Below are 25,336 nucleotides of genomic sequence, written 5' to 3' on the forward strand. Positions count from 1 at the left end.
TTTCTTGTTCATTATATGCTTTATTGAAGACAAAAGTCCCAAAACACATCCACCACCCCCCAACCACTAGTAGGCAGAGTCTTCCTTCATGTAGCCATGTCTATGGGTATCCCAAGATATAGCTCTATCCTCGAACATTTCATCTCAACTATAAAAATGGAGCTGCAAAGGGTATACAAAGATAAATGAGATTTTCTTGCCATTGTCTAATACAAACACTTCAGGTGACTCAAGAAACATGAGTAATAAGGAGTGAGAACTATGTAATTAACGAATGGAATGTCTGTTACCTATGTTGGAATTGGCGCCTGACAAAATCAGTTTGTGTGGACATGAGCACATGGAGAAACATGTGCCAGGTGATTGCTTCTATTGGTTTCCAGAAGGCACATGTCTCCTACACCCTCTTGGTAATGAAAGACAAACAACAGAAGTATCCAGTATTTATATCTTGCCCACTTTGAGGTATTGAATGCATAAGGAAAAGATTAGTTATATCCAAATAGCATGCAATAAAAATATTTTTAAACCAACATGGTTAAGTGTTAAAGATTTTTAGAAATCAAAATAGTTCACATAATTTTTAACTAAAGTCAAAGCTAATAAATCTTCCATGGTAATGATTTAAGTGCAAGTGATGCTGGTTTTCTTTCACATTCATTTCCTTCCTTCAGAGTAAAGGTAGATCAGTTGTTCTTGAACAAGTCAATGCAGCTCTGCAAGAGGGAGACATTATTCTGGAAAAAAACCCAAAAGTGAGAGTCTTAAGACCTGCAAAGGTTACACACAAATCTAGACACAGCTTTCCCCACAGGATTCAAAGCCAGCAAAGCCAGGTAAAATTAGATGGTACTTTTCCTTTAAATCCCAATTAAAACCCAATCTACTCTTCACTCAAACACTCCCAGTGAAAGGGGCTAACAGACATGGCTCTAGCAACAGTGATGTCTACAACCAACTTGCTACCAAATGCACCCAAGCCAGTTCTGCTTACTGTTAATTCCTTCATTTAAATATAACATAAATGAATGTGATGAAATTGATGGCCCTGGAAAGGCTAGATGAAAAGCTGCCGGTGGGGCTGGCACTATGTGGTAGCAGGTTAAGCTGCTGCCTGTGATGCCGGCATGCCCTGAGTACTGGTTTGACTCCTGGCTGCTCCTTCTGATTCAGCTCCCCAACTAACAGTCTAGGAAAGCAGCAGAAGATAGTCCAAGTACTTGGGACTCTGCCAGCCAAGTGGGAGATGCGGATGGAACTCCAGGCTCCTGGCTTTAGACTAGACCAGACCCAGCCATTGCTGCTTTCTGGGAGTGAACCAGTAGATGAAAGATTTTCTCTGCCTCTCCTTCTCTGTCACATTGCCAAATTTTTAGAACTTATAGGTAAAGTAAAAATGAAAGTACAAATAACATTCATAAAGGATTCTACATCCAGAAACATTTTGGGAGTGATGTATGTAAAATACTTTAAAGCTCCAATTTAAAGCCATATACAACAGGATTTTGATAAAGTAAGCAAGTGAGTAAAGGTATTTATTCTATAATCAATAAAAATAATTTCAAAACACATACATTTGTGGTCTCCCTGCTTTAATCAAGGGTTTATCCCCATGGACCCTGATGCAAGGGTTGGCCTAGTTACACTGACCAGATAGCTCCCCAGAGGTGCGTCCCTGGAGACACCCAAAGATCCACTCCCAAGGATTCTAAATAAAAAAGATCCCTGTAGATCTAAAGTGTACCAAGCACTGAGAAGCACCATTCTCTACCGCCTGTGTGCTTAATTAAGCTACAGCCATTAAACACGCACTACGGAGAGAATAGAAGTTTGTCTTCCTTTCTAAACCAAATGGGAACACCAGAAGATACTCAGTAAACTAGAAAGCAACCACTTCTAAAACAGTTTTCCATGGAGCTCACTGGTGAGATCACTATGGCAGGTTCTTCAGAGTGGCCTGCAGGGTAGGTCAGAATAATCTCCTCAAAATTACTTCAACAACGGGTTGACTTGATGACACCAGACAGTGAATTGGCAAACAACTTTTTAAAACCACTAAAATGTTACTGAATTAAAGAAATTACTTACCCTGGCATGCTTTATTTCCAGTTCAGACATTTCAATTAGATTCTTTCTAAATGCTGCCACTCTCTTCCGCTTGAAATTTACCAGTTCTGTAAGAGAGGACAAGTTTACAAATTTGACCTTCACTTTTAGTATTACTCTTGTAAACGATCTCAAAAGTATTTCTTAAGCCACCATTATTTTCTCACATTTTTTCTAACTCAGCAGTAACACAGGGCAGGACCACTGTGAAGAGGTTAATACTTTTCAGTAGGTAACAAGCACCGGATCGCCAAGTACAACTGGAAGGATAACAGAGGGCACCAACTACTCGGGGGCCTTGTGACATGCAGCCTCACCTTTACCTTGCAGGAGCCAACAGGCCAGGAGGGTTTGTGTGACTAACATCACCAATAGCTTTAAACCAGTGAAAGCTCATCTCAAGCAACATGCCATTGGAGGGTGAACCAACGGCAAAGGGGACCTTTCTCTCTGTCTCTCTCTCTCTCACTATCCACTCTGCCTGTCCAAAAACAAACAAACAAAAAAAGATCTAGCAACATGACTTCAGGGAACTGAAGTTCATGGAAAATGAAACTAAAACTAGTTTGGCCCAGACTTTTGAAATCTATGCATACTTCTTTCATAGTATTCTTCCATGAACTTTTTGAAGACTCATCATGTATCAATATGAAGAAGGGACATCTGTACTCCCATATTTATAGTAGCATTACATACAATAGACAAGATGTCATCTTAAGTGTCCATTAACAAAAAAAAGGGGGGGGGGTATATTCTCATATACAATGAATACTATCCAGCGTTAAGAAACAAAGGGCTGGGGCCAGTGTTGTGGCATAGTAGGTTAAAGCCTCCACCTACGGTGACTACATCCCACATGGGCACCAGTTCGTGTCCCAGCTGCTCCTCTTCCAATCCAGCTCTCTGTTAATGTTCTGGGAAAGCAATAGAAGGTGGTCTAAGCTCTTGGGCCCCTGTACCCACATGGAAGACTGGGAAGAAGCTCCTGGCTTCAGATAAGCCCAGCTCTGACTGTTGTGGCCACTTGGGAAGCAAACCAGTAGATGGAAGGCCTACTGTCTAACTCTGGCTTTCAAATAAATAAATACTAAAAAAGCAAGAAATGGGGCCAGTGTTGTAGTGCAGTGGGTTAAGCCACCACCTGGGACACCAGAGCCTCCTATCAAGAGTGCCAGTTCCAGTCCTAGCTGTTCCACTTCCAATCCAGCTCCCTGCTAATACACTTGGGAAAGCAGTGGAAAATGGCTTGAGCTCCTGCCACCCACATGGGAGAATGGGATAAAGGTCCGGGCTACTGGGTTCTACCAGGCCCAGATGTTCAGGCCATCTGGGAAGTGAACCAGGGGATGGAAGACGTCTCTGTCTTAAAATAAATTTTTAAAACACACACACAACAAAGAGCAAAGAAATGAATGAAATTGTCATCTGGACAACTTGTACGAATTCCGAAGTCAGTCACAGAAAGACAAATGCTGCATCCTCACAAGCAGAATCTATAAGTTCCCTTCCATCGCATAAGGATAAAATGATGGTTAGCAGAGCTGGGAGCTAGAGGAGCAGAATAGGGTGTTGCTGGCCAAAGGGCATAAAGTCTTAGCTAGAGAGGAGCAGTTACATTCGCTGCATGACAGTGACCAAATAGTCAATAACATATTATGTATTTCAAAATAATCAAATTTTGAATGTCAACAAAATGTAAAGCGCATTTTTCCTTCATTTTCTCACTCCACATTGTATACGCTGTATCAAAACCATTACCTTACTTGACAAATGCAATACAATTATAAATAATTAAAAAAAAAGGTAAAAAGTGCTTTTGCACCAGATATGATCTGTGGAACTATCTTTTTTCCTTTCTATTGCCATCAGAATTCAGGACTATAGGCTTACCGGAAACTATGGCAAAACTAAGCACTGTATTCTTTTCTTTCATCTCCTCATAAACTCAACACAGCCTACCTCACAGATTCAGTCAGGGTTCATTTGGGAGAACCCTACTGTGGGTCATATGGGATGCAAGCACTGAAGGCAGAGGCATCACTGCACCACAATGTCAGCCCTAGAAGTTACCATTTTGCAGTCAGAGTAGAGGAAAGACTGGTTCAAGTAAGAATCATCAATACATGCTAAATCTGGGAAGAAAGCTTTGATAACCAGATAGATACACCCATGGACACAAATTACATCACCATGGCTGTGGAGGTGTAACTAAGCAGGAGAAATCTGGCTCATATCTGACTGCATAATCAAAATTACCAGCTGGCGCCACGGCTCACTAGGCTAATCCTCCACCTTGCGGCGCCGGCACACCGGGTTCTAGTCCTGGTCGGGGTGCCGGATTCTGTCCTGGTTGCCCCTCTTCCAGGCCAGCTCTCTGCTGTGGCCAGGGAGTGCAGTGGAGGATGGCCCAAGTGCTTGGGCCCCTGCACCCGCGAGGGAGACACAGAAGAAGCTCCTGGCTCTGGATCAGTTCAGCTCCGGCCAATTGTGGAGTGAATCAGCAGATGGAAGACCCCTCTCTCTCTCTGTAACTCTTTCAAATGAATAAATAAATCTTTAAAAAAAAAAAAAAAACAGTAAAATAAACAAGGCATGTGCTTATAAACACATGCAATGGCTAGACGGGTGTACAAGTGACAATGCACATGGGGACACCTAGTCAACTAGGGAATTCTTAGGGATTCTAAGGGTGTTCTTTGCATCACCTGTGTAACTTTCTTCTCTGTTAAGCATGAAATTACACATAACAAGTACAGAAGAATATCCTGGACCAACCTTCTTTAGCAGACTCAGAAAGCTGTTCAAATTTCTGGCAGCATTCCTGCTGGTGTGCCTCTGCCAACTTAACATCTCTGCTTTTCAGCCGGGCTTTATCCAGAGCTTTGTTTGAGTTCTCATAGTCAATGAGGGCCTTAGTACGTCTGTATAAGAGGTCCTGGGCAGTCAACAGGTACAACATAAAAATCTCCAGGGGAAAAACAGAAGAACGAAGTATCCCAACTGGTTTAGAAAATAAATAACCCAGTACCCATGGTGCCAATGCAACAACCTGAAATGGTAGATGACAAGAATCAATCTGCCTCTGCATCTTGCCCCTCATTCCTTTTCTCAAGATTTAGCAGGGATGAGCAACCCTTGTATCACTGTTATTTAAAATGAAGATTATTCAATCTCACAGTATCTAAAATAGGCAATTAAAACATTATCTGTGGGGCCAGCACTGTGGCGTACCAGGTAAAGCTGCCACCTGCAGTGCTGGCGTTCCATATGGGTTCTAGTTTGAGTTCCGGCTGCTCCACTTCCGATGCAGCTCTCTGCTATGTCTTGGGAAAGCAGCGGAAGATGGTCTAAGTCATTGGGCCCCTGCATCTGTGTGGAAGACCCAGAAGCTCCTGGCTTCAGATCAGCCCCCCTCTGGCCACTGCAGCCACTTGGGGAGTGAACCAGCAGATGGAAGACCTCTCTCTGTAATACTGCCTTTCAAATATACAATGTCTTAAAAAAAAAAAAAAAAAAAAAAAAAGTCAGTCCTGAGTTGTGTAAGACTTCTCCGTCACTTTTCAAATAAAATGAAAACAGAAGTATGTTTGTGGCTCAGGACACTGGGGACATATGCACTATAGCATAGTAGGCTCAGCTTCCACCTGTTCACATGGGCACCGGTTTGTGTCCTGGCTGCTCCTCTTCTAATCCAGCTCTCTACCATGGCCTGGGAAAGCAGAAGATGGTCTAAGTATTTGTGCCCCTGTACCTGCGTAGGAGACCCAGAAAAAACTCTTGATTTCAGACCGACCCAGCTCCAGCCATTGCGGCCATTTGGGGGATGAACCAGCTGAAGGAAGAGCTTTGTCTCTCTCCCCCTCTGTCTTTAACTCTATCTCTCAAATAAATCTTACTAACCACGTGAGTGTAAAGTAACCTTCCTTTTTATCAAAACAACTGCTTCTTTGCCATTAGACTCTGGTCACAATAAGGGGGACTTGCCCCATGCTGATGAGGGAACTCAGTGTCTTACCTTTGCGGCCTCTATGTTGAGCATGTAGTAACGGAGGAGTTCTGTGAGCTTTAAATCTTCATCTGATGAGACTCGACCCTCTACTTTCTATTTAAAACAGGACATGTCACCATCAAGGCACAAATCTACAGATTACAAAATATGCATTTGAAAGATCAAGATAAAAAGTCTTACCCTAAGTTTTTCAAACAGCTCAGCAACCTTCAACAGGTACCTAAAAACACACACATGACTTTGGATTAAAGCCTCAAATCACCTACAAAAGATTGCATTAATACTCTCAGGAATGGCTACTTTAGGATTATTATCCAATTAACACTTTCACATCAGTTGGCACAAAGGTACAAAAATCAAACCATTTACAGTATCGCATTCTCTGGCATCAGGTTCTCTTGAAGCCCGCACACCATCTCCTACCCTGTCCAGCATACTTCTATCAGCTGCTAATGCTTTATTAACGAAAGTCAGGTTATAACTAACCACCACGAGTGTCATTTCATCCCCTGGTTCTGCCATCAGCCCTGACAATCGATTGCAAGTCAGATGTAGTGTCACTTGTTATCCTGTTACACTAAGCCCAGGAAGCAGAATATTGCCTCACACTAAAATGCCCGGGATGGGGAAACTGAAAAATAAGTGCAAAATCAGACTGATGTCCTATTATTCTCATGACCACTACAACCACAGTTCTTTAAGAAACTCCAGGGCATCAGCACATATAATAGGAAGCCCCAACTGCCAAGACAACCCAAGCAAACTCCTCTCAAAGACAATTCCAGCATTAACATAATCCGCAAAAGACTGGAGATATTTGACAGGAAAGGCTATGACAACAGCCACGGCGTGTGTTCATCTCTATGACTCCTCTAAGTGTCTCTCCATACACAGTGGGTGGGTTAAGATTTGATGGCTGGAGATGAGCATGTACTCCAGATCAGAACTGAACCCATGTAGTCATTACTCATTTCTTTTACACCACTTGTAGTCTCCACTAGGACATATGGGAAAATGCATTTCTAACAAGCTTACTTTTTGATGACTGTGGGCTCTTCCAAAGCCAGGCTGTGCAAGCAAGCTGCAGTGTGGATATAGTCGTCTGCAACATCTGCAGAAACAAGGACAGCCCATTCAACATGAGCCCAGCCAGGCACGTCAGCAAAGCTGCAAGTGGCTCGTGCGTCAACAGTGCTTACTTTTATGAGACCTGGTCATCTTGTCAGCTTTCCCACAGGAGTCCTTGATCCTGTTGTAGTAGTTAATAAGGAAGGTCTTCTCTTGCTCAAAGAAGTCATCTACCTCCTAGAACGGAAGAAAAGAAACTTGAAGCAGAATTCCAAAGATGCATTATGACAAGTAAGCTTATGAAGTCTAACACTACACAGAGAACTGCCTGTTTGTAAGACTGGCAGGAAGCATCAACAGAGAACCATTCTGATGAGCATCCTGGTAATGCCCAGGAAACTATGATCTCACTCTACGATCCAGCAACTCCACTGAGTGCAGTGGTTCTGCAAGGTGGGATGTAACTTAGATACTTGCAGCTGTATATATGGGTTATTATTATTTTTTAATTTGTGAGGCAACACTGGCACTGGATAGGCAGTGGTCAAGGATATCAAATATCCTACAAAACTTGGATAGAGAATAATCCCACACCTTTTAAATTGCACCAAGAGTTTCCAAATTTCTACTTGGAACACATGTACTCTGGTCTTCCCACTCAGATCCTACAGCAGCAAAGTCAGACAATGCATAGAACCTGTTGAGTCTGTCCAATTACAAGAAAGGTTTGGCTTGGTGGTTAAACGCTAGTTAGGCCACATCTTAGTTTCTAGGTTTGATACTGGGCTCTGGCTCCTGAGAGACAGCAGTGATGGTTCAAGAGACTGGTTTCTGCCATCCATGTGAGAAATTTCTATCGAATGCCTGTATCTAGGCTTTGACCTGTCCTAGTCTCAGCCACCGCCAGTATTTAGGGAGAAGATTGGTGGATGTTTACCCTCTCTCAAATAAATCTTAAACACACACACACACACACACACACACACACAACCCAACCTGGTTCCCTAACTGTTAACGGCCAGGCTACCTGACACTGTGGCTGTTGGACACTTCAATTCTGCCAGAATAGCACGAAACCTGATCACGTAAGCTTACTTTCTTCCATAAAATTGATTAACCCCTCTCCTTACAGCAACATTTGAGAAAATGAAGAGTTAAATGATGAAAAGTTCTTATCACCTTTCCTGAGAGAACAAGGTATTTTCGGAAAATAAGTGAAAACTAAATGAGTATACAAAAATAACCAAACATCTGAAGGAAATTTAGAGTTCTTAAGTTAACACTCTTCATTTCATAGATCACTCTCCCAAGACAATAGGCCACCTATTCACATGAAACACTTTTCTCAAAACAGCCAAAAGCCACTGACCTTAACTCCAGAAAAAAGGACTTCATCAGCACTTTTCACCACACTTTTGAAAAAGCCACCGAACATCTCTTTGGTATTTTTCCGCCTGACACTTAGCTAAAAGAAGAAAATCCAAAACGGCAGTTAAGGTATACATTTTTCTAGGTTCTCTTAGAAGCTCTACAGTACAAGCAATACTCTTTAATAGCATGGATATATGTATGACGAATCTTTAATTCTGTCTCAACCAAATGTAAAATACCAAACAAATAGCTAAAGCTAATAGGCTATCTCATTTCTAAAGGGTAACTTGGGAGATATTTTGAATAACTATCTAGGCACAAAGTCTTGGTGGCTTTTAAATCCTTGTGAGAATTACTACTGTTCTGTTTTATTTACACTGTTTATTAAGCTTCATGGGTTTGAAGACATTTCAAAGTCAGGGCATGGCTCACACGAAGTAGCAGGAACCTACAATATGAATTCCTTTCTACAAAAAGGCTACTATCAGCAGAACAAAACAAATGTAGATCAATTTAAGTTCCTACTAATATCCCAAACTAAACTGAGAACTAATTAGGGAAGGAGAACAAAAGATTAAAATTTTCTTTGAGCAGAATTTTAAAAACTGACTTAAATAATGGGGTTGGGTGTGGCATCTAAAAGATTTGTTGTGTTGAAAAGAAATTCAGAACTTTCAGAAACTGTAAAGATCTTATACATTTTTTAAACTGGATCATGGAAATGGAATTAAAAGGCCTTACATCCTGATCATATTCCAGGAAAACATGAAAGTTGCGATCTTTACTGAGAACAGGATGAGAAGAAAGCCGTTGAAGAAAGACTTCATGGGAGGACACAGTCTTCTTAAAGACAGCGAGATACTCACTGAAAAGAGATGTGCACACAGCTTTCAGTTGGCATCACTACACTGCCTAACCAAGGCTACTCCCAGATGTATTCATGGTTCGGCTTACGGTACTAAGTAAAAAACTGCACAACTGAACCAAAATATTTTGGTACAACTTGGTTTCTAGTTAGGTATAAAGTAACTGCAATTTTGGAATCTGTGGAATGAACCAACCACTGAAAGCAATGATATAGCTGGATGATGGATCACATGTTTGTTCCAAAACTACATGCTAATATTGCTGTTATCTAACAGCCCCAGAACATGTTCCTACAGCCATGTTGCACAGCATGCATCTAATAAAGCACGGTGTGAGCAGAAATTACACAGCAGCTTTAGGTCAACACAGGCATTAAAGATCTCTAAACTTCCTGCTGGAAGGAACCTGGTCTGTTGGGCTCAGTGCTCCACCCCAGACCTGGTCAGCCCAGGCATGCAAGCATGTACTGAATGATTCCATGATGAGGGTGTGAGTACAGCCCCAGGTAACAAGGGCTTGAGGCAGAGCTGCAGAGGTAATGAACAGGAAATTCACCCCAATTCTAAAAGGCTGATGGGGAAAGTGCTTTTGAGCCAAGATAAAGAAGCCCAAAGATCTCATAAGAAATGTTCCAAAAACTCACTGAAGTAAAAGGAGAAGTATACACTATTCTTTGCCTACCCTTTCAGATATTATGGTATGTGGTCTGAGTCCACATTTGATTTTAGAGAAACAAGTACTACTTCAAGAACATTTGGTATTTTTCAGTTCTCTATAACACAGACCTAGAACTGACACAAATAAAAAATTTCCTTGAAATAATTAAAATTACAAGGCAAAAATATGCCACCTGAGGACCAGCCAGTAACTTATTCAGAATGCTTCTCTGTAACAGCATTCACTGTGATCAAATTCCTCCAATACTTCCTTCCAGTAACCAAACTAGATCAGCAGCAGCTTGAAAAATTACTTAGAGACATCAATTTGTCTTTCTTCCCTAAGAGATCAGCATCTCTTCAAAGTACATTCATAGTCTGCCCCAAAACTCTGCTAGAGAATGGCTTTAAAAAGTTGTCAGCTTCTACTTATTTCTGTACATGGCACCATTTTTCTCTACTTCTCACAAGATGAGTTCAAAAAAATCCACTTACGCCTCCAGTTCTTGTTTCATCTTGGCAAATTCTTCCTTGGTCATAGACCCTTCACCCTCTCCAAGTTTCTGCATCTTCTCACGAGGGCCATCAAAGTCAGGCTTTGTAGGTGCAGGTGGAATCTGTAGCAGAGAGGCAGAACTCATGAATACCCTGCTCTGGCTGGCACACAGAAGCCAGCCATCCAATCCACTCCTGTTTTTCTCTTTACCTATTCCTTCTGACCATTTAAAAAGCAGTGTCCTCCCTACAGCCAGGCACTCACTTCGACCACATTATGTGTTCAGTTCACCCATTACAATCAGTAAGCACGAGAATGTATTGCTTCAATGTCAGCCTGAAACTACTGTGACAATGCTTACAACTGGGAATTAACCATCAAGATGTTTTTCTAATTCCAAAGGATAATCAAAATATAGTCTAATTTAGAATGAAGTAAATATTTTTAAATACAAGTGTCAGTATTAGTTTTGTTCAGTTACTAAGAAGTCATTTGGGTTGGTAGAGTTAAAAACATACCAGGGGATTCCAATTCAATCCCATCAAGGTGGCATGTACCAATGCCATCTCACTATTCCAAGTGATCAATTTCAGTTCACAATTGATCATAATGAAAGGACTAAGAGTCAAAGGGAGCACATAAACAAGTCTAGTACCTGCTAACACTAACCGATGGAATAAAAGGGGAGAGTGATCCAACATGGGAAGTGAGATACTCAGCAGACTCATAGAATGGTAGATGTCCTGAATAGTACTCTGGCCTCAGAATCAGCCCTAAAGGCATTCGGATCTGGCTGAAAAGCCCATGAGAGTATTTCAGGCATGGAAAGCCAAGACACTCTGGCAAAAGATCTCTGCAAGTGAGATCCCAGTGGAAAGAACAGGTCTTCAAAGAAGGAGGTACCTTTCTCTGAAGGGAGGAGAGAACCTCCACTTTGACTATGACCTTGTCTAAACAAGATAAGAATCGGAGAACTCAGAGGGCTTCCATAGCATTGGAAACTCATGACTGGAGCATAGGGAGATTACTGATGCCATAGACAGGAGTGTCAATTGGTAAAGTCAACAACAGGAGTCACTGTGCACTTACTCCTCATGTAGGATCTCTGTCCTTAATGTGCTGTGTATTGAGATTTAATGCTATAACGAGTACCCAAACAATATATTTCACTTTGTGTTTCTATGGGGGTGCAAACTGTTGAAATCTTTACTTAATGTATACTAAACTGATCCTCTGTTAAAAAAAAAAAAAAAAGAAAAAAAAAGAAATTATCAACTCCCAACTTGACTCTCACTGGGATTAAACATGACAATAGGTCTGATCTGATTTCATCATCATTTAAAAAAAATCATCTATTATTTTTCACTTTATGTTTCTGTGTGGGAGCAAACTGTTGAAATCCTTACTTAATGTATACTAAGCTGATCTTCTGTATATTAAGATAATCGAAAATGAATCTTGATGTGAATGGAAGGGGAGAGGGAGTGGGAAAGGGGAGGGTAGTGGGTGGGAGGGACGGTATGTGGGGGAAGCCATTGTAATCCATAAATCGTACTTTGGAAATTTATATTCATTAAATAAAAAAAAAAGAAAAGAAAAGAAAAAATAAATAAATAAATCTTTAAAAAGGGTAATGATTTGGTGTGCGATAAGACAAGACATGTAAATTTCATATGAAGTCCTTTTTCCTATGGCCAAGAATTAACTTGAAGGCTGACAACTATCTCCTTTACTGCTGGAGCACTTCTGATAAGTCAAAATTGAGGTTTCCAGAAATCAATTCTACAGATATCCCAGAGAAACGACCACAGGGCATTTGGCCTCAGCTGAGTATCTGGGTTCAACCAACTTCCTATTTATTTAATAAGGACACTGGGAGGCAGCAGTGATGGCTCAGGTAGTTGGGTTTCTGCTGCCATCAACACCATCACCACCTGCCTTGTTGGGAGCCCTGCATGTAGTTACCAGCTACCAGTTTTGGCCTAGTCTCAGTCCACCAGTCATCTGAGGACTGGGTCAGCAGATGGGAGCTTTCTCTGCCTCTCAAATAAATAATGCCAGAGGAAAAAACATATACACAAGTGCATCAAGACTTAAAGTATTCAGCTTTTTACCCTTGTACATGTAGTAGATACACTATGCTTCACTTCATAGCTGTTTATTCTCCATGTACATTTTAAGGCTTTACCAGTAGGGGCCGGCGCTGTGGCACAAAGTGTTAAAGCCCTAGCCTGACGCACCAGAATCCCATATGGGCACCGGTTTGAGACCTGGCTGCTCCACTTCCAATCCAGCTCTCTGCTATGGCCTGGGAAAGCAGTAGAAAATGGCCCAAGTCCTTGGGTCCCTGCACCCACGTGGGAGGCCCAGAAGAAGCTCCTGGCTCCTGGCTTTGGATCGGCACAGCTCTGGCTGTTGCGGCCAATTGGGGAGTGAACCAGCAGATGGAAGAACTATCTTTACCTCTCTCTCTATCTCTAACTCTTTCAAATAAAATAAATCTTTAAAAAAAAAAAAAAAAACTTTACCAGTAAAGAATTAGCAAACATCCTAGCAAGCAGATAAAATAAGATTTTCACGAACCATTAAAATAAAAAGAAGAAACTAGTTCAATTACTTGTTTTCTAAAAAGCACTCACAATAAGCCCAGCATACTCTGTTGTTTCAGTGAGTGTGTCATGTAGCCACACAAAGTCTTCATGCTGCCTTGTAACAGAAAACTCTGGGCTCTGAAACGTGGGCAGTGTGGTCTGTAAAGAAAGGAGAGAAATTTAAGTGGTAACTACCACTCTTAGATAAAGCGGTTTGGGTTTCCTGGGCTGCCTATGGGAAAATTCTGTATTCACAAAGAACAAAGCAGAAATAAACTCCCCCATGAAGACTAAGATCAAACCACATCTCTAAGAAAATTCTTTACACAAAACAGTTTTCTAAAGCCTGCAATGACCACCCAGAGGCCAGAATTGCACGCTTCTTTCATCTGCTTTCATCAGCACAAAGCAGGCAGAGAATCAATCCCATTGCCTGTCTTCTCATTGCCTCCTTATCAAGTGAGATGTGGCAACCAAGTCACAGAGGCATTAACAACAGGGGAGAAGACCTTCTAAACTCAGGAATTAGGGAAAGATGGACACTTCCCTTAGAGTCAAACAAAAAACCAAAGGTGGAAGCCTTGGGCTGTGTAGGTGGGTGACTGCTGCATTACTCTGCCTGTTAGGCTTTCTCAAGAATACAGACCACACTTAACGACCAGCAGCACCCTCAGCCCCAGGGAAGCAGAAAGCTGAAGCATCAGCAAGTAGCTGATGCTTACTGCAAGTGACAGGTCCTCACGTGGTGCTGGTACAAGACAGAACTCTTAGTATTACGCAGTCACTTACCTTGGTGTGCACTGTAAATTTGACCTTATCTCTCTCGCTGAGTGCATCAGGTATGTCGATCTGAAGTGAAGGATCAATATTCAGGTCCACAGATACAGATCTCAGCTGAAATACATTTGTTTTATATTAGTCTCTAATGTTTTAGCCCCCAAAATTACCCTTCAAACATGGGAACTACTTAAAAGTAGTCTTCATTAGATCATTTAGAACAAAGTAAGTTTTGAGATCTTCACTTCAAGCGAAAACTTCACTCTTCACGTGCCTGAGTCCTGTAATATGCTTCTAATGCAGTGTACATCACACACTTTATAACTACATGAGAAATATTTAGCCAAATACTTAACTGTATGTTAAGACAGCTTGGATGCCTAGAAAGAACAAAACCTAACTTATTACATAAATGCCAAAGTACAAAGAACATTCAAGAAGTATTAACAAGGCTCAGTAGGTTACCTTGTGTTGCTAACATCCCCTGTTAGTACCAAGTTAAATCCCCACTGCTGTTTTCAATCTAGCTTCCTCCTAATGTATTTGGGAAGGCAAGAGAATTCCCCAAGTGTCTGGCCCTTATTTTTTTAAAGAGTTTTAGTTTTTTTTCTTTTTTATCACAACAAGGACTCCAGCTCTGGTTTATTTCTGGTAAGAGCTTCCTTTCTTCAAGTAAGTTTCCATGGGGCAAATACAACCTTCAAAAATACCAGGGTACAACAAACCAAAATGTGATTTCAGAGCAACACTGGCCACTTCACCTACCTTATGTTTCTATCTGCCAGGGGTCAGACAGGCCCACGCAGAGGAATAAAATGAACTAAGTGTAAGAGTAGCAATGAACACTTGTTTAGAGACAGGACAGCCCACAGGATAGGCCTAAAATGCATCCCCCAAAACTAGCCAATTCCATTTCCTGAAATTACAAACCCTGGCTGATAATTCCTTTTTTCCCGTGCTATAAGCCTAGCAAAGCTGCTGAGCCTGTCCAACTCCCCATGAGGGAGCCTGTCCCAACTTTTGAAATGAGGGTTGAAAAGACAAAGCAGGTGTTACCAAATGAACACACTCCTCATAAGTATCTCATAAGTATCACAGTTACAGCTACAATGAACTTTACCAGCCAACTTCTGTTCCACTGAACGATTATCTTCTGGTTCCCACGCTTAACTCTTTTATGAAGTGTCTTCCTCCCTGATGAGTATAGTTTTTCGGGCATGCATGTTAAGACACAAAGGAGGCCGGCAACGTGGCTCACTTGGCTAATCCTCTGCCTGTGGCGCCGGCACCCCAGGTTCTGTTCCTCTTTCAGTCCAGCTCTCTGCTGTGGCCCGGGAAGGCAGTGAAGGATGGCCCAAGTGCTTGGGCCCTGCACCCGCATGGGAGACCAGGAGGAAGCACCTGGCTCTTGGCTTCAGATCGGCGCAGCGCACCGGCCGTAGCAGCCATTTGGGGGGTGAACCAACGGAAAAGAAGACCTTTCTGTCTCTAACTCTGCCTGTCAAAAAAGACACAAAGGAATACAGAATCACTAACTTTTGATGCTTTTGTTAGCAGCCTGATGACTAACAGGGTATCGGGCACCCACACTAGAAAGGATTCGAGCAAACCCCTACCACTTTATAAAGCTTCAACCACCAAATAAACAGCCTGTATTTGGGTCTTAAAGGATTGTCTAAAATATAGCTGCAAAATGTGAGCATCCAGGCTCAGTCTCTAGCCCTGTGCTAAATGAACTTTCTCATATCATAGCCTATAACCTCCAAATGACGCACAGAACATCCAAGAGTAATAAAGGGTTGTGAAATGCTTGGCGTTTCTAAGTCAGCATTCGTGCCCTCACTCCAGAAGCACCAAGTGGGGTGCAAAGTTCTGCATTCCTGCAGATGCTTAGTCAAGGACACTAACTCCACAACCCCTTACCACCATACTTGCTTAAGAAGGTGGGTGGCACTCTTGCCACCCAACTCACTATTCCCTAATCTCAAGATAACCAAAGTACTGGTTTGGGGGTTTGGTTTCTTTTTTCCTTTTCTTTTTCTTTTTTTTAGATTTATCCATTAGAAAGGCAGGGACCAGCATTGCATATGGGTGCCGGTTCAAGTCCCGGCTGGTCCACTTCTGATCCAGCGCTCTGCTATGGCCTGGGAAAACAGTGGAAATCCTTTGACCCCTGCATCCACATGGGAGCCCCGGAAGAAGCTCCAGCCACTGCAGCTATTTGGGGAGTGAACCAGCAGATGGAAGACCTCTCTAACTCTGCCTTTCAAATAAATTAATTAATTAAAAAAAAAAAAGAATTAGAGAGGCAGAGAGAGGGAGGGAATGACAGAATCTTTCATCCACTGATTCAGTCCCTAAGTAAATGGCCACAACAGCCAGGGATGGGCCAGGCCAAAACCATGAGCCTGGAAATCCATCCAAGTCCCCTACATGCATGCAGGGGGTCATCCTCCACTGCTTTTCCAGGCACATTAGCAAGAAACTATAGACTGGGAGTGGAGCAACTGGGATTCAGACCAGCGCACATATGGGGATGCTGGCACTGCCAAGCTGTGACTTAACCTGCTCACTTACCTTGCCGTGCCACAGGGCAGGCCCCAGAAAATGTCTCAGAGGATGACTCACTATGCAGTTGCTCACCTGATCAACAACCCCCCAGCTGGGGCACCCCAAGACCTTGCAGAGCTGTCTTCAAGTACTCACTTTTGGTCCAAATCTCATGACTCACCCTGGCACATGTGACACATGTAACACCACCAGCAGTGCCCCCTCTCCCTAAACAGGTTTAAAGACTCAAAAGATGGCAAAAGGTACCTATGAAGCTGAACATCACAAAAGGAGATCCCAAAACTCAGAACCCACAAAGGGAACAGAGAAAATACAAACTAAAGTATGATAAATCTAAGTTGTTGTGGTACCAGCAAACTGTTTGACTAATGCTATATAACCAAGGCAACAGGACACAGTTGGAAGAAATAAATTCTGCAGTAACTGGTAAGCTAGATGGGGGCTAGTCCAATAGTCATTTAAATTTAGCCAGCTGTATATATAACATACAATGCCAGACCACTGTTTCCACTTTGAATATTAGAAGGAAAACTACCAGATAGACAACTTGTATCTATTTGATTTTCTAGTTTCTACTGCCAAAGCTAAGAAAGGTACTTAGCTAGCACATGCTACATTCCTGCTTTCCCTTCTAAATGTTACTCTGTGGATTTTGCTTTGTTATCCTTCACTCTTTTTTATTTTTTATTATTATTATTATTATTATTATTTTTTTTTTGACAGGCAGAGTGGACAGTGAGAGAGAGAGACAGAGAGAAAGATCTTCCTTTGCCGTTGGTTCACCCTCCAATGGCCGCCGCAGCCGGCGCGCTGCGGCCGGCGCACCGCGCCGATCCGATGGCAGGAGCCAGGAGCCAGGTGCTTTTCCTGGTCTCCCATGGGGTGCAGGGCCCAAGCACCTGGGCCATCCTCCACTGCACTCCCTGGCCACAGCAGAGAGCTGGCCTGGAAGAGGGGCAACCGGGACAGAATCCGGCGCTCCAACCGGGACTAGAACCCGGTGTGCCGGCGCCGCTAGGCGGAGGATTAGCCTAGTGAGCCGCGGCGCCGGCCTGTTATCCTTCACTCTTAAGATGTCTGTCCAAGACTGCCAATGAGGATCTGTTCACAATGTCTAGGTGAAAAGCCTGCGGCTTGGGTCAAATTTTCCTTTCATCATAAAAAGCAAAGGCAGAGTCTATCTCAGCAGGTATGCTATCACTCACACCTTGTCTAATGATCACTGGTGAGAAAATAAAATCTATAACACTCCATATTTGAATTAACTTCTGTACACATTAAAGATCTACAAGACAGCACCTAGGAAACATACTATCATGTTACTGTTTCACCACACAAGGAAAATAATTTTTAATTAACCTTGTTTATTTTAAAATCAGAGTTACAGAGACACAGGCAGAGAAAAAGAGAATCCTCCATCTACTGGTTCACCCCCCCAAAATGGTCACAATGACCAGGGCTGGGCCAGGAGCTTATTCTGGGTCTTCTACATGAATGCAGGGGCCCAAGGCGCTTGGGTCACCCCCTGCTGCTTTCCCAAGACATTAGCAAGAAGCTGGATCAGAAGTGGAACAGCCAGGACTCAAATCCATGCCCATATGGAATGCCAGCTAACTTGCTGTGCTACAGCATCAGCCCCAAGAAAAGTAAATTTCCATTCTCTCAAACTCCACCTTATGCCTCAAGTTTTTGATACTAAACGGCTAAAATGTCTCAAAGAACTGGTACTCAGAACAGTTTTCTTCCTCATCCCGCAAACAATCAAAAGCTAATTTACCTGTATTCTATCCCAGATTTCTGTTGCGCTAGCAAATGAAAAACAATTACATTAACGATAAGAATACATTAACTCTGCCTTTACAGGCCATTCCCTGTGCCCTGCTGGCGTTCTTCCAGTATCTCAGACCTGCAATGTATCTTAATTCTTAAAGGTAAAAAAAAAAAAAAAAAAAAAAAAAAAACCAAAAACTAAGGACTTCTAGATCTCTGTCTACTAACATATAGCTATGAAAACTTCTCGTGAATAAGCCTAAAAAAACTAGAAGGGCTGCGAGCAAGTGATCAGATTTTACCACTCATCTTGGTGAGATGGGCCCAGAGGGCCTCACCCCTGCTGTCACTAGCCGTTCTCACCAGCAGCCAACCAACACCCGAGCAGCCCACAGTAGAACACTGCAGGCTGCAGGGCATTTGGAGGCTGCACAGCCCCAGCTCCTAGAACAGGAACTGAGGTTTGGAAGACGGTCAGTACAGCGCACTCAGCGAATGGATAAACTGAATCATCATTTCACAAGGTTGCAAGCCCATGCGCTAATTGAATCTCAACATGGAGAGAGAAATCAACTAAATGACTACCCTAAGTAACTAAATCATGTCCAGAAATCCCATTTGGATTGTCAAATCATTTCACAAAAAGGCTTCAGCTATACAAAGGGGTCTTCATAAAGTTCATGGAAGTCCCATTTTCCATAGAGCGTTTGAAGTCCCCATGTATGATTTGTCTGGATTCCCTAGCACAGAAATCCTAATGGGAATTAGCACACCACTGCAGCAAAGAAAGCAACTCCAAAATAAAAGAAAAAACTAATTTCTTCCTTTACTCAGTGCTAAAGCCGTTCCCCTACAGTAGATGCCCTCAAGTCTACCTCCCTTCCTTCCCAGGTTCTTCAACTGGAGGACATCTGTGACAAAGCTGACACACTGTTCTGGTTACTCAAGTGGAAGCGAGTATAAGAACATTCACTGCCAGCCCTTTATGTGATCTCATTTCAGGATCACCAAGATGAAAACATTTATCTTCATTACTAAGAAAGGTAATTCAGGAGCACGGCAGAACTATAGGAATTTAAAACTTACCAGCCATCTCGCAGTTCAAGACACAATGGCAGCATGGAGAGAAGGCTGCCTGCTCTATGGGCGGACTGAGCATGATGAGGGTCATTTTCCAGATGCAAATATTCCAAAGCTTACTTATCACCCACCAGCTCCTTGGTAACCATGAGCACAGTGCCCCAGTGTTGGCTTGCTCTTCTCTGAAGACCACTGAAAGCCCAGACTTGAAGCTACCGCATCTGTACTCTTCACTGACCAGCACGCCCTTCAGACAGAGCTCAGGCTAACAAAAGCAGAAAATCACACTTTACTCTCCAGACCGGAATGCAGCAGTTGAAAAAGTTACGTCAATCTGCAGAAAGGGGAAGAGTCAAGCCAAAGACCTAATTTTTAAACTGTTGTTCAGCTCAGTTCCTCTGGCCCTCCAACTGCAACTTACACACTTCTCTGCTGTATTTATTATCTGCCTTTAAGTTGCAAAACCACTCAATTCCATGTTCCTCTTTTAGGAGAGGCATCTCAGAGTAACTCAACAGCCAGTCAGAAAACAACAGCCACAGGTGAGACACTTCTGTACTTCACTTTACCACATCCAGGGGAGACACGTCTATGCCCTCACTACAAGTTAGGGGATGGAATGCATCTAACCTCACTGCCCATTTCTTGACCTACCCGAGACATTCAAGGCACCAATCTAGTGAACCAGCAGATGGAAGACCTCTTTCTCTCTGACTCGCAAATTAATAAAGAAAAAAAAAAAAAAAAACAGGAGAAGGCTGCTGTCATGTAGGAAGCCACCCATGTTGCTCAACAGTCTACAACACAGGACAATCCCTAGGAAAGAAAATGTCAACACTGCTCAGACTGAGAAACTCTGGTTTAAACTAAAGTCCCAGATTAAGTGTAAGTCACCTTCTAGGTCTCACTGATTGAGAATTTGAATAAGTCAAAACTAGAAATGTGAGCAGATCATGAATGCTAATGTAGCACTCACAAATAGGGGCCTTAAGATGCTGGCTGTGTGCAAGTCACTGACGCAGAACTGTCAGTGTGGGCAGTGCTTAAGACACACTTCCTGAATTAAAAAAAGTCTTGAATACAGCAGGAAACTTCAGTCTATAAGAACTGGTAAGTTTGAGCTTCATGCAGTATTGGTCAAAATTCAGGACTGTTTCCATACTAACAAATCAGACACACCTTCATCCCAGCTGATGCCCTTAAGAGGTAGCTTCCTTACCAGTTTTTTAAAACTATACTTGCAAAAACAAACAAAAAAAACTACTATACTTGCAGGGGCCAGCATTGTGGCATAGGGGTGAAGCCACTGCCTGCCAACACCGTGCTGGCATCCAATATGGGCACCAGTTCATGTCCCGGCTGCTCCACTTCCAATCCAGCTCCCTGCTAATGGCCTGGGAAAAGCAGCAGCAGACAGCCCAAGTGTTTGGCCCCTGCTCCCACTTGGGAGACCAGGGAGCTCCTTTAAAAAAAAAAAAAAAGATTTTATCTATTTATTTGAGAGGCAGAGTTACAGAGGGAGAGACAAAAGTCTTCCACCTGCTGGTTCACTCCCCAAATGGTTGCAACAGCCAGAGCCAGAGCTGGGCCAATCTGAAGCCAACAGCCAGGAGCTTCTTCCAGTCCCTGGTATCTGCCTGGCCATTGCAGCTACCTGCAGTGAACCAGTGGATGGAAGTTCTCTCTGTAACTCTTTCAAATAAATAAAACCTTTAAAACCACACACACACACACACACACACACACACGCATGCGCCAACATGAACCATGTATCAACCCAAAGCCATGTATCAACCTGTGAAAGTTTAGGTCACCCGGCCCAGGGCCCAGCACCTGCAGAGCCTTACCTTTCCACGAGTTCAACTTAGTTCCACCCATTTGCAATTATAAAGCAGAGAAATCTTAAGTTTTCATAATCAAGAAAAGCCAAGGGGCAGGACTCCAAGAACTACAATGTTACATTTGATTTGCAAGTGTTTGCTAGACTAACAGAAATGACTCATCCCCAAAGAATCCCTCAAGGTATACATTAAATCCATGAGGGTCACCTAAATATAGGGGCCAGCTGCTTACTCCATGACTATTGGCAAACTCAAAGCCTGGAGACCCAGGTAGCATCAACAGAATTTACGTATTGGCTAAACTCTGGTTTTCTAAATTCTATCGTTATATACACTCTTTACCATTAGTAGAGAACTAAGAACTACACTAACTACTTAACTCTCTTGAAATCCACTTTTTGAGGAAGGAAAAACATCCCAACATCTTTGGCTAAATGATATTACAAAATGAAAGTCTTCTGCTGAAGTAGACAAAATGACTATTGCTCAACAGCGCTCAAACTCAAGAATCCAGTGCATTCCCTATTTTTAACCTCATGGTGGGTGGGGTGAGCAAATCCATGAAATCCACCCTCATGGAAATTCCAAAGCATACAATCAGAATATTTAAACAAGTACAAAATATTTCGGTGAACTGACAGAACTGCAATGTGGCAAGTTAGCCCATGACTTGGCCTCTCATTACCACTTCATACGCACCCTTACTCCCTAGATCTGATCAATCACAGCACTACTGTAAGCATAGATCAGGAAGCAAAAAGGCTAATATTTAGTTTTATCTCATTTCTGTAATTCAAAAAAAATCAGAAGTTTCTGAGCCACTAAAACCAGGAGACAGTTAAAGTCCCTGGCAGCCTGCAAATTTTGCTGAATCAGACTGGGGGAGGAGGTCTTTTTATACCAAAGCTGCAACAAGTAAGGAGATGGAGCTTAGGCAATCAAGTCCTTTTCCTTAACTGCTCCTGGCTCAGGACAGCCAGAAGGAATTAAGTTCCAGAAAGAGTAAAACACAAATGGCTCTAAAAATTCATATCCAGTCCCAACACTTTAGGGAAAGTGTTCTGGGGAAAAATAAAAGTCTCAAAGTTCTGACTTCCAGTTTTAGAAAAAAAAAAAAAAAACTTCTTTCAACTTTCAAAAGAGAACCAAGATGCTCCCAAGCACAACGCTCTACTTTGTTAAGGGACACAGGGTACTCCTGTTCCTACAGTCCAGCGCTCTGGGCCCAACTGTGCTGTGCACGCACAGGAAGGTGTCACCATTGGAAGGTGCCTTTGACTGCTCCAGAAATGCGAGTTTTAAGACCGCTCCCTGAGGGTCTGTTATTCCTTCTATCACCAAAATCTATGATGCTGACGACTGTGCACGCAAAGTCCTGACTCACAAACCGTAAGCATCGCACGAGCCAACAGGAGCGCAGGGCAAGCCTCTGGACCGTCAACTGGCTACGCTAACCTCATTTAATTACGCTAGTAACCGCTCAACCCTCAGCACGCGGCCTGCGGGCGATTTATCCAGACACATCAGACTTCAAAACCTAAGACCGACTTCAGTGAGTATTTGAGCACCTACTAAAGCCCACACAATCCCCACGACAATGCGTTTGGTGTTTGGTGTTTATCGAGTTGAAGGAAGCGTGGTTCGTATACTTGATTTGATGGGAATTCGCCCAGTGGTCTGAGCCAAGAGATCGTTTTCTCCAAAAAGGGAGAGATGGCGCCAATTCGGAGACAACAGGCCCAACGGGTCGTTTTTGCAATGTCAAGTGGATCTCACATCCCCTTTCCAGCCACCACGTTATCAAGGGAAGTTTGGTAATCTTTGCGTTAAAAAAAAAAAAAGAAAAGAAAAGAAAAAACTGGAGCCTGCAGGGATTAACACGGGAACTGGCCTCTGAGCAAGGCCGCGCGTCTCTGCTCTCCCTGGGGTCCACGGGGTCTGCCCCAAGCTCACGGGTGCCTCCCGCGTCGGGCAGGGCCCCCCGGGGAGGGTCGAGGGAGGAACGTGGGGGGCCCCTGGAAGTCGGCGGGTTAGCCCTCACCTTACTGCGGTCCTCCTCCTGCTGCTGCAGCAACTCGGGAACCGCGGCCATGACGACGCGGGCCTCGAGCAGGTGCCGCCTGGCTGTGCGAGGAAAGAAGAGGCTGGGCTGCCGCCGCCGGGGCGCCTCTCAGGGGCGGCCGCGGCCCCGCCTCCGCTGGCCTCCCGGCACGACGGCAGCGGGAGGCCGCCACACTCCGCCACCATCCCAGCAGCCCCGGGAGCGGGCGGGAGGCGCGCCACGTGCTCCCCCAGAGCGGCCTCCCCCGTCCCCGCTGCCGTCCATCTTGAAGCCGGGCAAAGAAGCAACGCGGGGCCTACCCTCGCTCCGCACCACGCGGAGGCCGCTGACCGCAGGACCGCGACGAGAACGCGGAGCCACGGGCACTCTCTGAGCGAGGCACGTCTCGAGAAAGAGCGCGCTCTGCTGCGGGCGAATTTATTACTCAGCCCGAGTCCAAGATGGCGACGAGCGGTGACGTACTCAAGATCTCGTGAGAGCGCGAACGGGCGCGATTTGGAAGCGCCCGCGCTTCCGCCTAAGGGGAGGGGCAGAGGCGGTGCCTCCCACAAAGCGCGCGACTTTGGAGGTGAACGAGAGGCGAGGAGGTGGGGCGTGAGTAGCGCAGTGCATGCTGGGGCTGTCTTGTCTGGGGGCGGGGCTTAATTCCAGACCAAAGCGCGGGACCGATGAAAGTACGGGTCCCGAGAGGTTATTGGGGCTCCGGGACTTAAGCGAAGCGTGGTGGCTTTTGAGGTACCGACCCCCATGCTTTAGGCTGGTTTTCCATTTAGAGCTCTTCCCTAACTCAGACTCCTGCCCGAGGGGCCCCCGCCATCCTGCCGGCGCCATCAGGAAGTAGCTTTTTGGGGACGCCCGCCACTTGCCTGCTCCAACCCTGCTCCGGCAGCTGGAATCCCACGTCTGTCAAACGAGGTTGTCAAAGTCCTCAGAGTCACGTACACGGAGTATTTAGCGAAGAGCCCAGTGTTTAGGAGGCAGGGGACTGTTAACCTGGGACCCGAGGCCGCGGCGGGGCGGGCTCCCTCGTTGAGTCGCCCCTGCCTCCCCTTTCCGGGCGTCCTCTTTCAGATGAAGGGACTGGGGTCGTCTCGCTGGCCCTTGTGGTAGTGATGACCCTTTCGTGGGTTACCGCCTTGTCCGAACGTGCGGGGAAAGTTCATTGACCGCGCTCTCGATGCGCGATCGATGTCGTTCTGATGCAGCTTCCGCCCGGGTGATTCGGATACTCGACGTGTCTGGTACCTAACACTGCTTCTCTCTTTAATAGGAAGACAAAAAGGACACAAGACTGGAAATCAGAGATGAAGGCTTTTCAGGCCGTTTGCAGGCAGCTCAGGCCTTCCAAGGGGTTCCCTGGGGAACCGGCTCCCCGGATGAATTTCTTCACTTCCTCTTACTGCTTTGGCCGGAAGAAAAAGATGAACCCTTACGAAGAAGTGGACCAAGGAAAATACTCTGATTTAGTACGCTCTGTGTTGTCATGCAGAGGCTCTGCCCAGACCCCAGAATCTCTGTTTGAGGAAGACGCTTTGCTCTACGGACCTGTCAGTAAGCGTCATCCCCCTAAGCAGGATAAGGAAGCAAAAGTTCCGCGAAACTGGTTTCCGATCTTCAATCCGGAGAGGGACGTGAGACCCGATGCAAGCGACCCTTCGGTTCCTCTGAAAATCCCCCTGCAAAAGAAAGTGATTCCGAGTGTGACCCGGATCCTTCAGCACACCATGACACCACAACAAGTTTTCTATTTGGAGAGGTGGAAACAGCGGATGGTTCTGGAACTGGGAGAAGATGGCTTTGCAGAATATACTTCAAGTAATGTGCTTACAGTCTGGTCCTGCGTGGTCACTGCCTTTTCTAGAATACAGAGCACCGGGGTTCAGCTAGTAAGGAATCGCTTTCAAATAATGAGCACTAAATAGCGCTTTGTGTGTACATCATTAACTCAATCCTCCTGAAGTTCTGAGTTAGATATTGATAGATAATATTGTCTCCATTTTACAGGTGAAACTGAAGCAGTGAGGTCAAGTAACTTGACTCAGTGATACATAAAATTCATTTGTTTTATGAG

General features: G+C 44.2%; 2 protein-coding genes and 1 non-coding gene across 12 annotated transcripts in view; 1 reads left to right on the top strand and 2 right to left on the bottom strand.

Moving 5' to 3' along the window:
- On the bottom strand, nt 1–24,540 carry SNX5 (sorting nexin 5). Of its 10 annotated transcripts, XM_070052125.1 has the most exons (15): nt 23,565–23,654; nt 23,245–23,327; nt 15,062–15,439; nt 13,954–14,058; nt 13,191–13,323; nt 10,573–10,694; nt 9,296–9,419; nt 8,553–8,648; nt 7,315–7,420; nt 7,151–7,226; nt 6,296–6,335; nt 6,122–6,208; nt 4,882–5,041; nt 2,089–2,174; nt 1–737 (listed from the first exon to the last, which is right to left on the bottom strand). In XM_070052125.1, the coding sequence occupies exons 6-15, from the start codon at nt 10,644–10,646 to the stop codon at nt 687–689; spliced, it is 900 nt and encodes a 299-aa protein (XP_069908226.1). In that variant the 5' UTR covers nt 10,647–10,694; nt 13,191–13,323; nt 13,954–14,058; nt 15,062–15,439; nt 23,245–23,327; nt 23,565–23,654; the 3' UTR covers nt 1–686. The 10 variants fall into 10 exon arrangements, 9 of the variants coding, with proteins under 9 accessions (XP_069908226.1, XP_008254574.1, XP_069908222.1 ...); XM_008256352.4 differs by lacking the exon at nt 15,062–15,439 and having other exon boundaries at nt 13,213–13,323; nt 23,565–23,705; XM_070052121.1 differs by lacking the exon at nt 15,062–15,439 and having other exon boundaries at nt 13,213–13,323; nt 23,245–23,323; nt 23,565–23,703.
- Nucleotides 18,570–18,803, bottom strand: LOC127491239 (small nucleolar RNA SNORD17). Its single transcript, XR_007919825.1, has one exon. It is a non-coding gene; the product is annotated as a small nucleolar RNA SNORD17 (small nucleolar RNA).
- Nucleotides 23,866–25,336, top strand: part of MGME1 (mitochondrial genome maintenance exonuclease 1) — a 10,661-nt gene continuing 9,190 nt past the window's right edge. Inside the window, exons 1-2 of the mRNA XM_051845360.2 lie at nt 23,866–24,000; nt 24,536–25,080. Coding sequence (XP_051701320.1) covers nt 23,876–24,000; nt 24,536–25,080 — 670 coding nt within the window. The 5' untranslated portion in view covers nt 23,866–23,875. The remainder of the gene's footprint in view (nt 24,001–24,535; nt 25,081–25,336) is intronic.

Source organism: Oryctolagus cuniculus, chromosome 11 (assembly GCF_964237555.1).
Source record: "Oryctolagus cuniculus chromosome 11, mOryCun1.1, whole genome shotgun sequence".
NCBI lineage: Eukaryota > Metazoa > Chordata > Mammalia > Lagomorpha > Leporidae > Oryctolagus > Oryctolagus cuniculus.

Bases quoted from the DNA above. Each gene is read 5' to 3' on its own strand.
- SNX5 (XM_008256351.4), bottom strand. From the start codon at position 15,322: ATGCGGGTGCAGGGCCCAAGCACTTGGGCCATCCTTCACTGCCTTCCC. The intron at 10,695-13,212 runs GTGAGTGCTTTT...TCTCTGCTACAG, and splicing joins CAGAGTATGCTGGGCTTATT to ATTCCACCTGCACCTACAAA. The intron at 6,336-7,150 runs GTAAGCTTGTTA...GTGTGTTTTTAG, and splicing joins GAGCCCACAGTCATCAAAAA to GTACCTGTTGAAGGTTGCTG.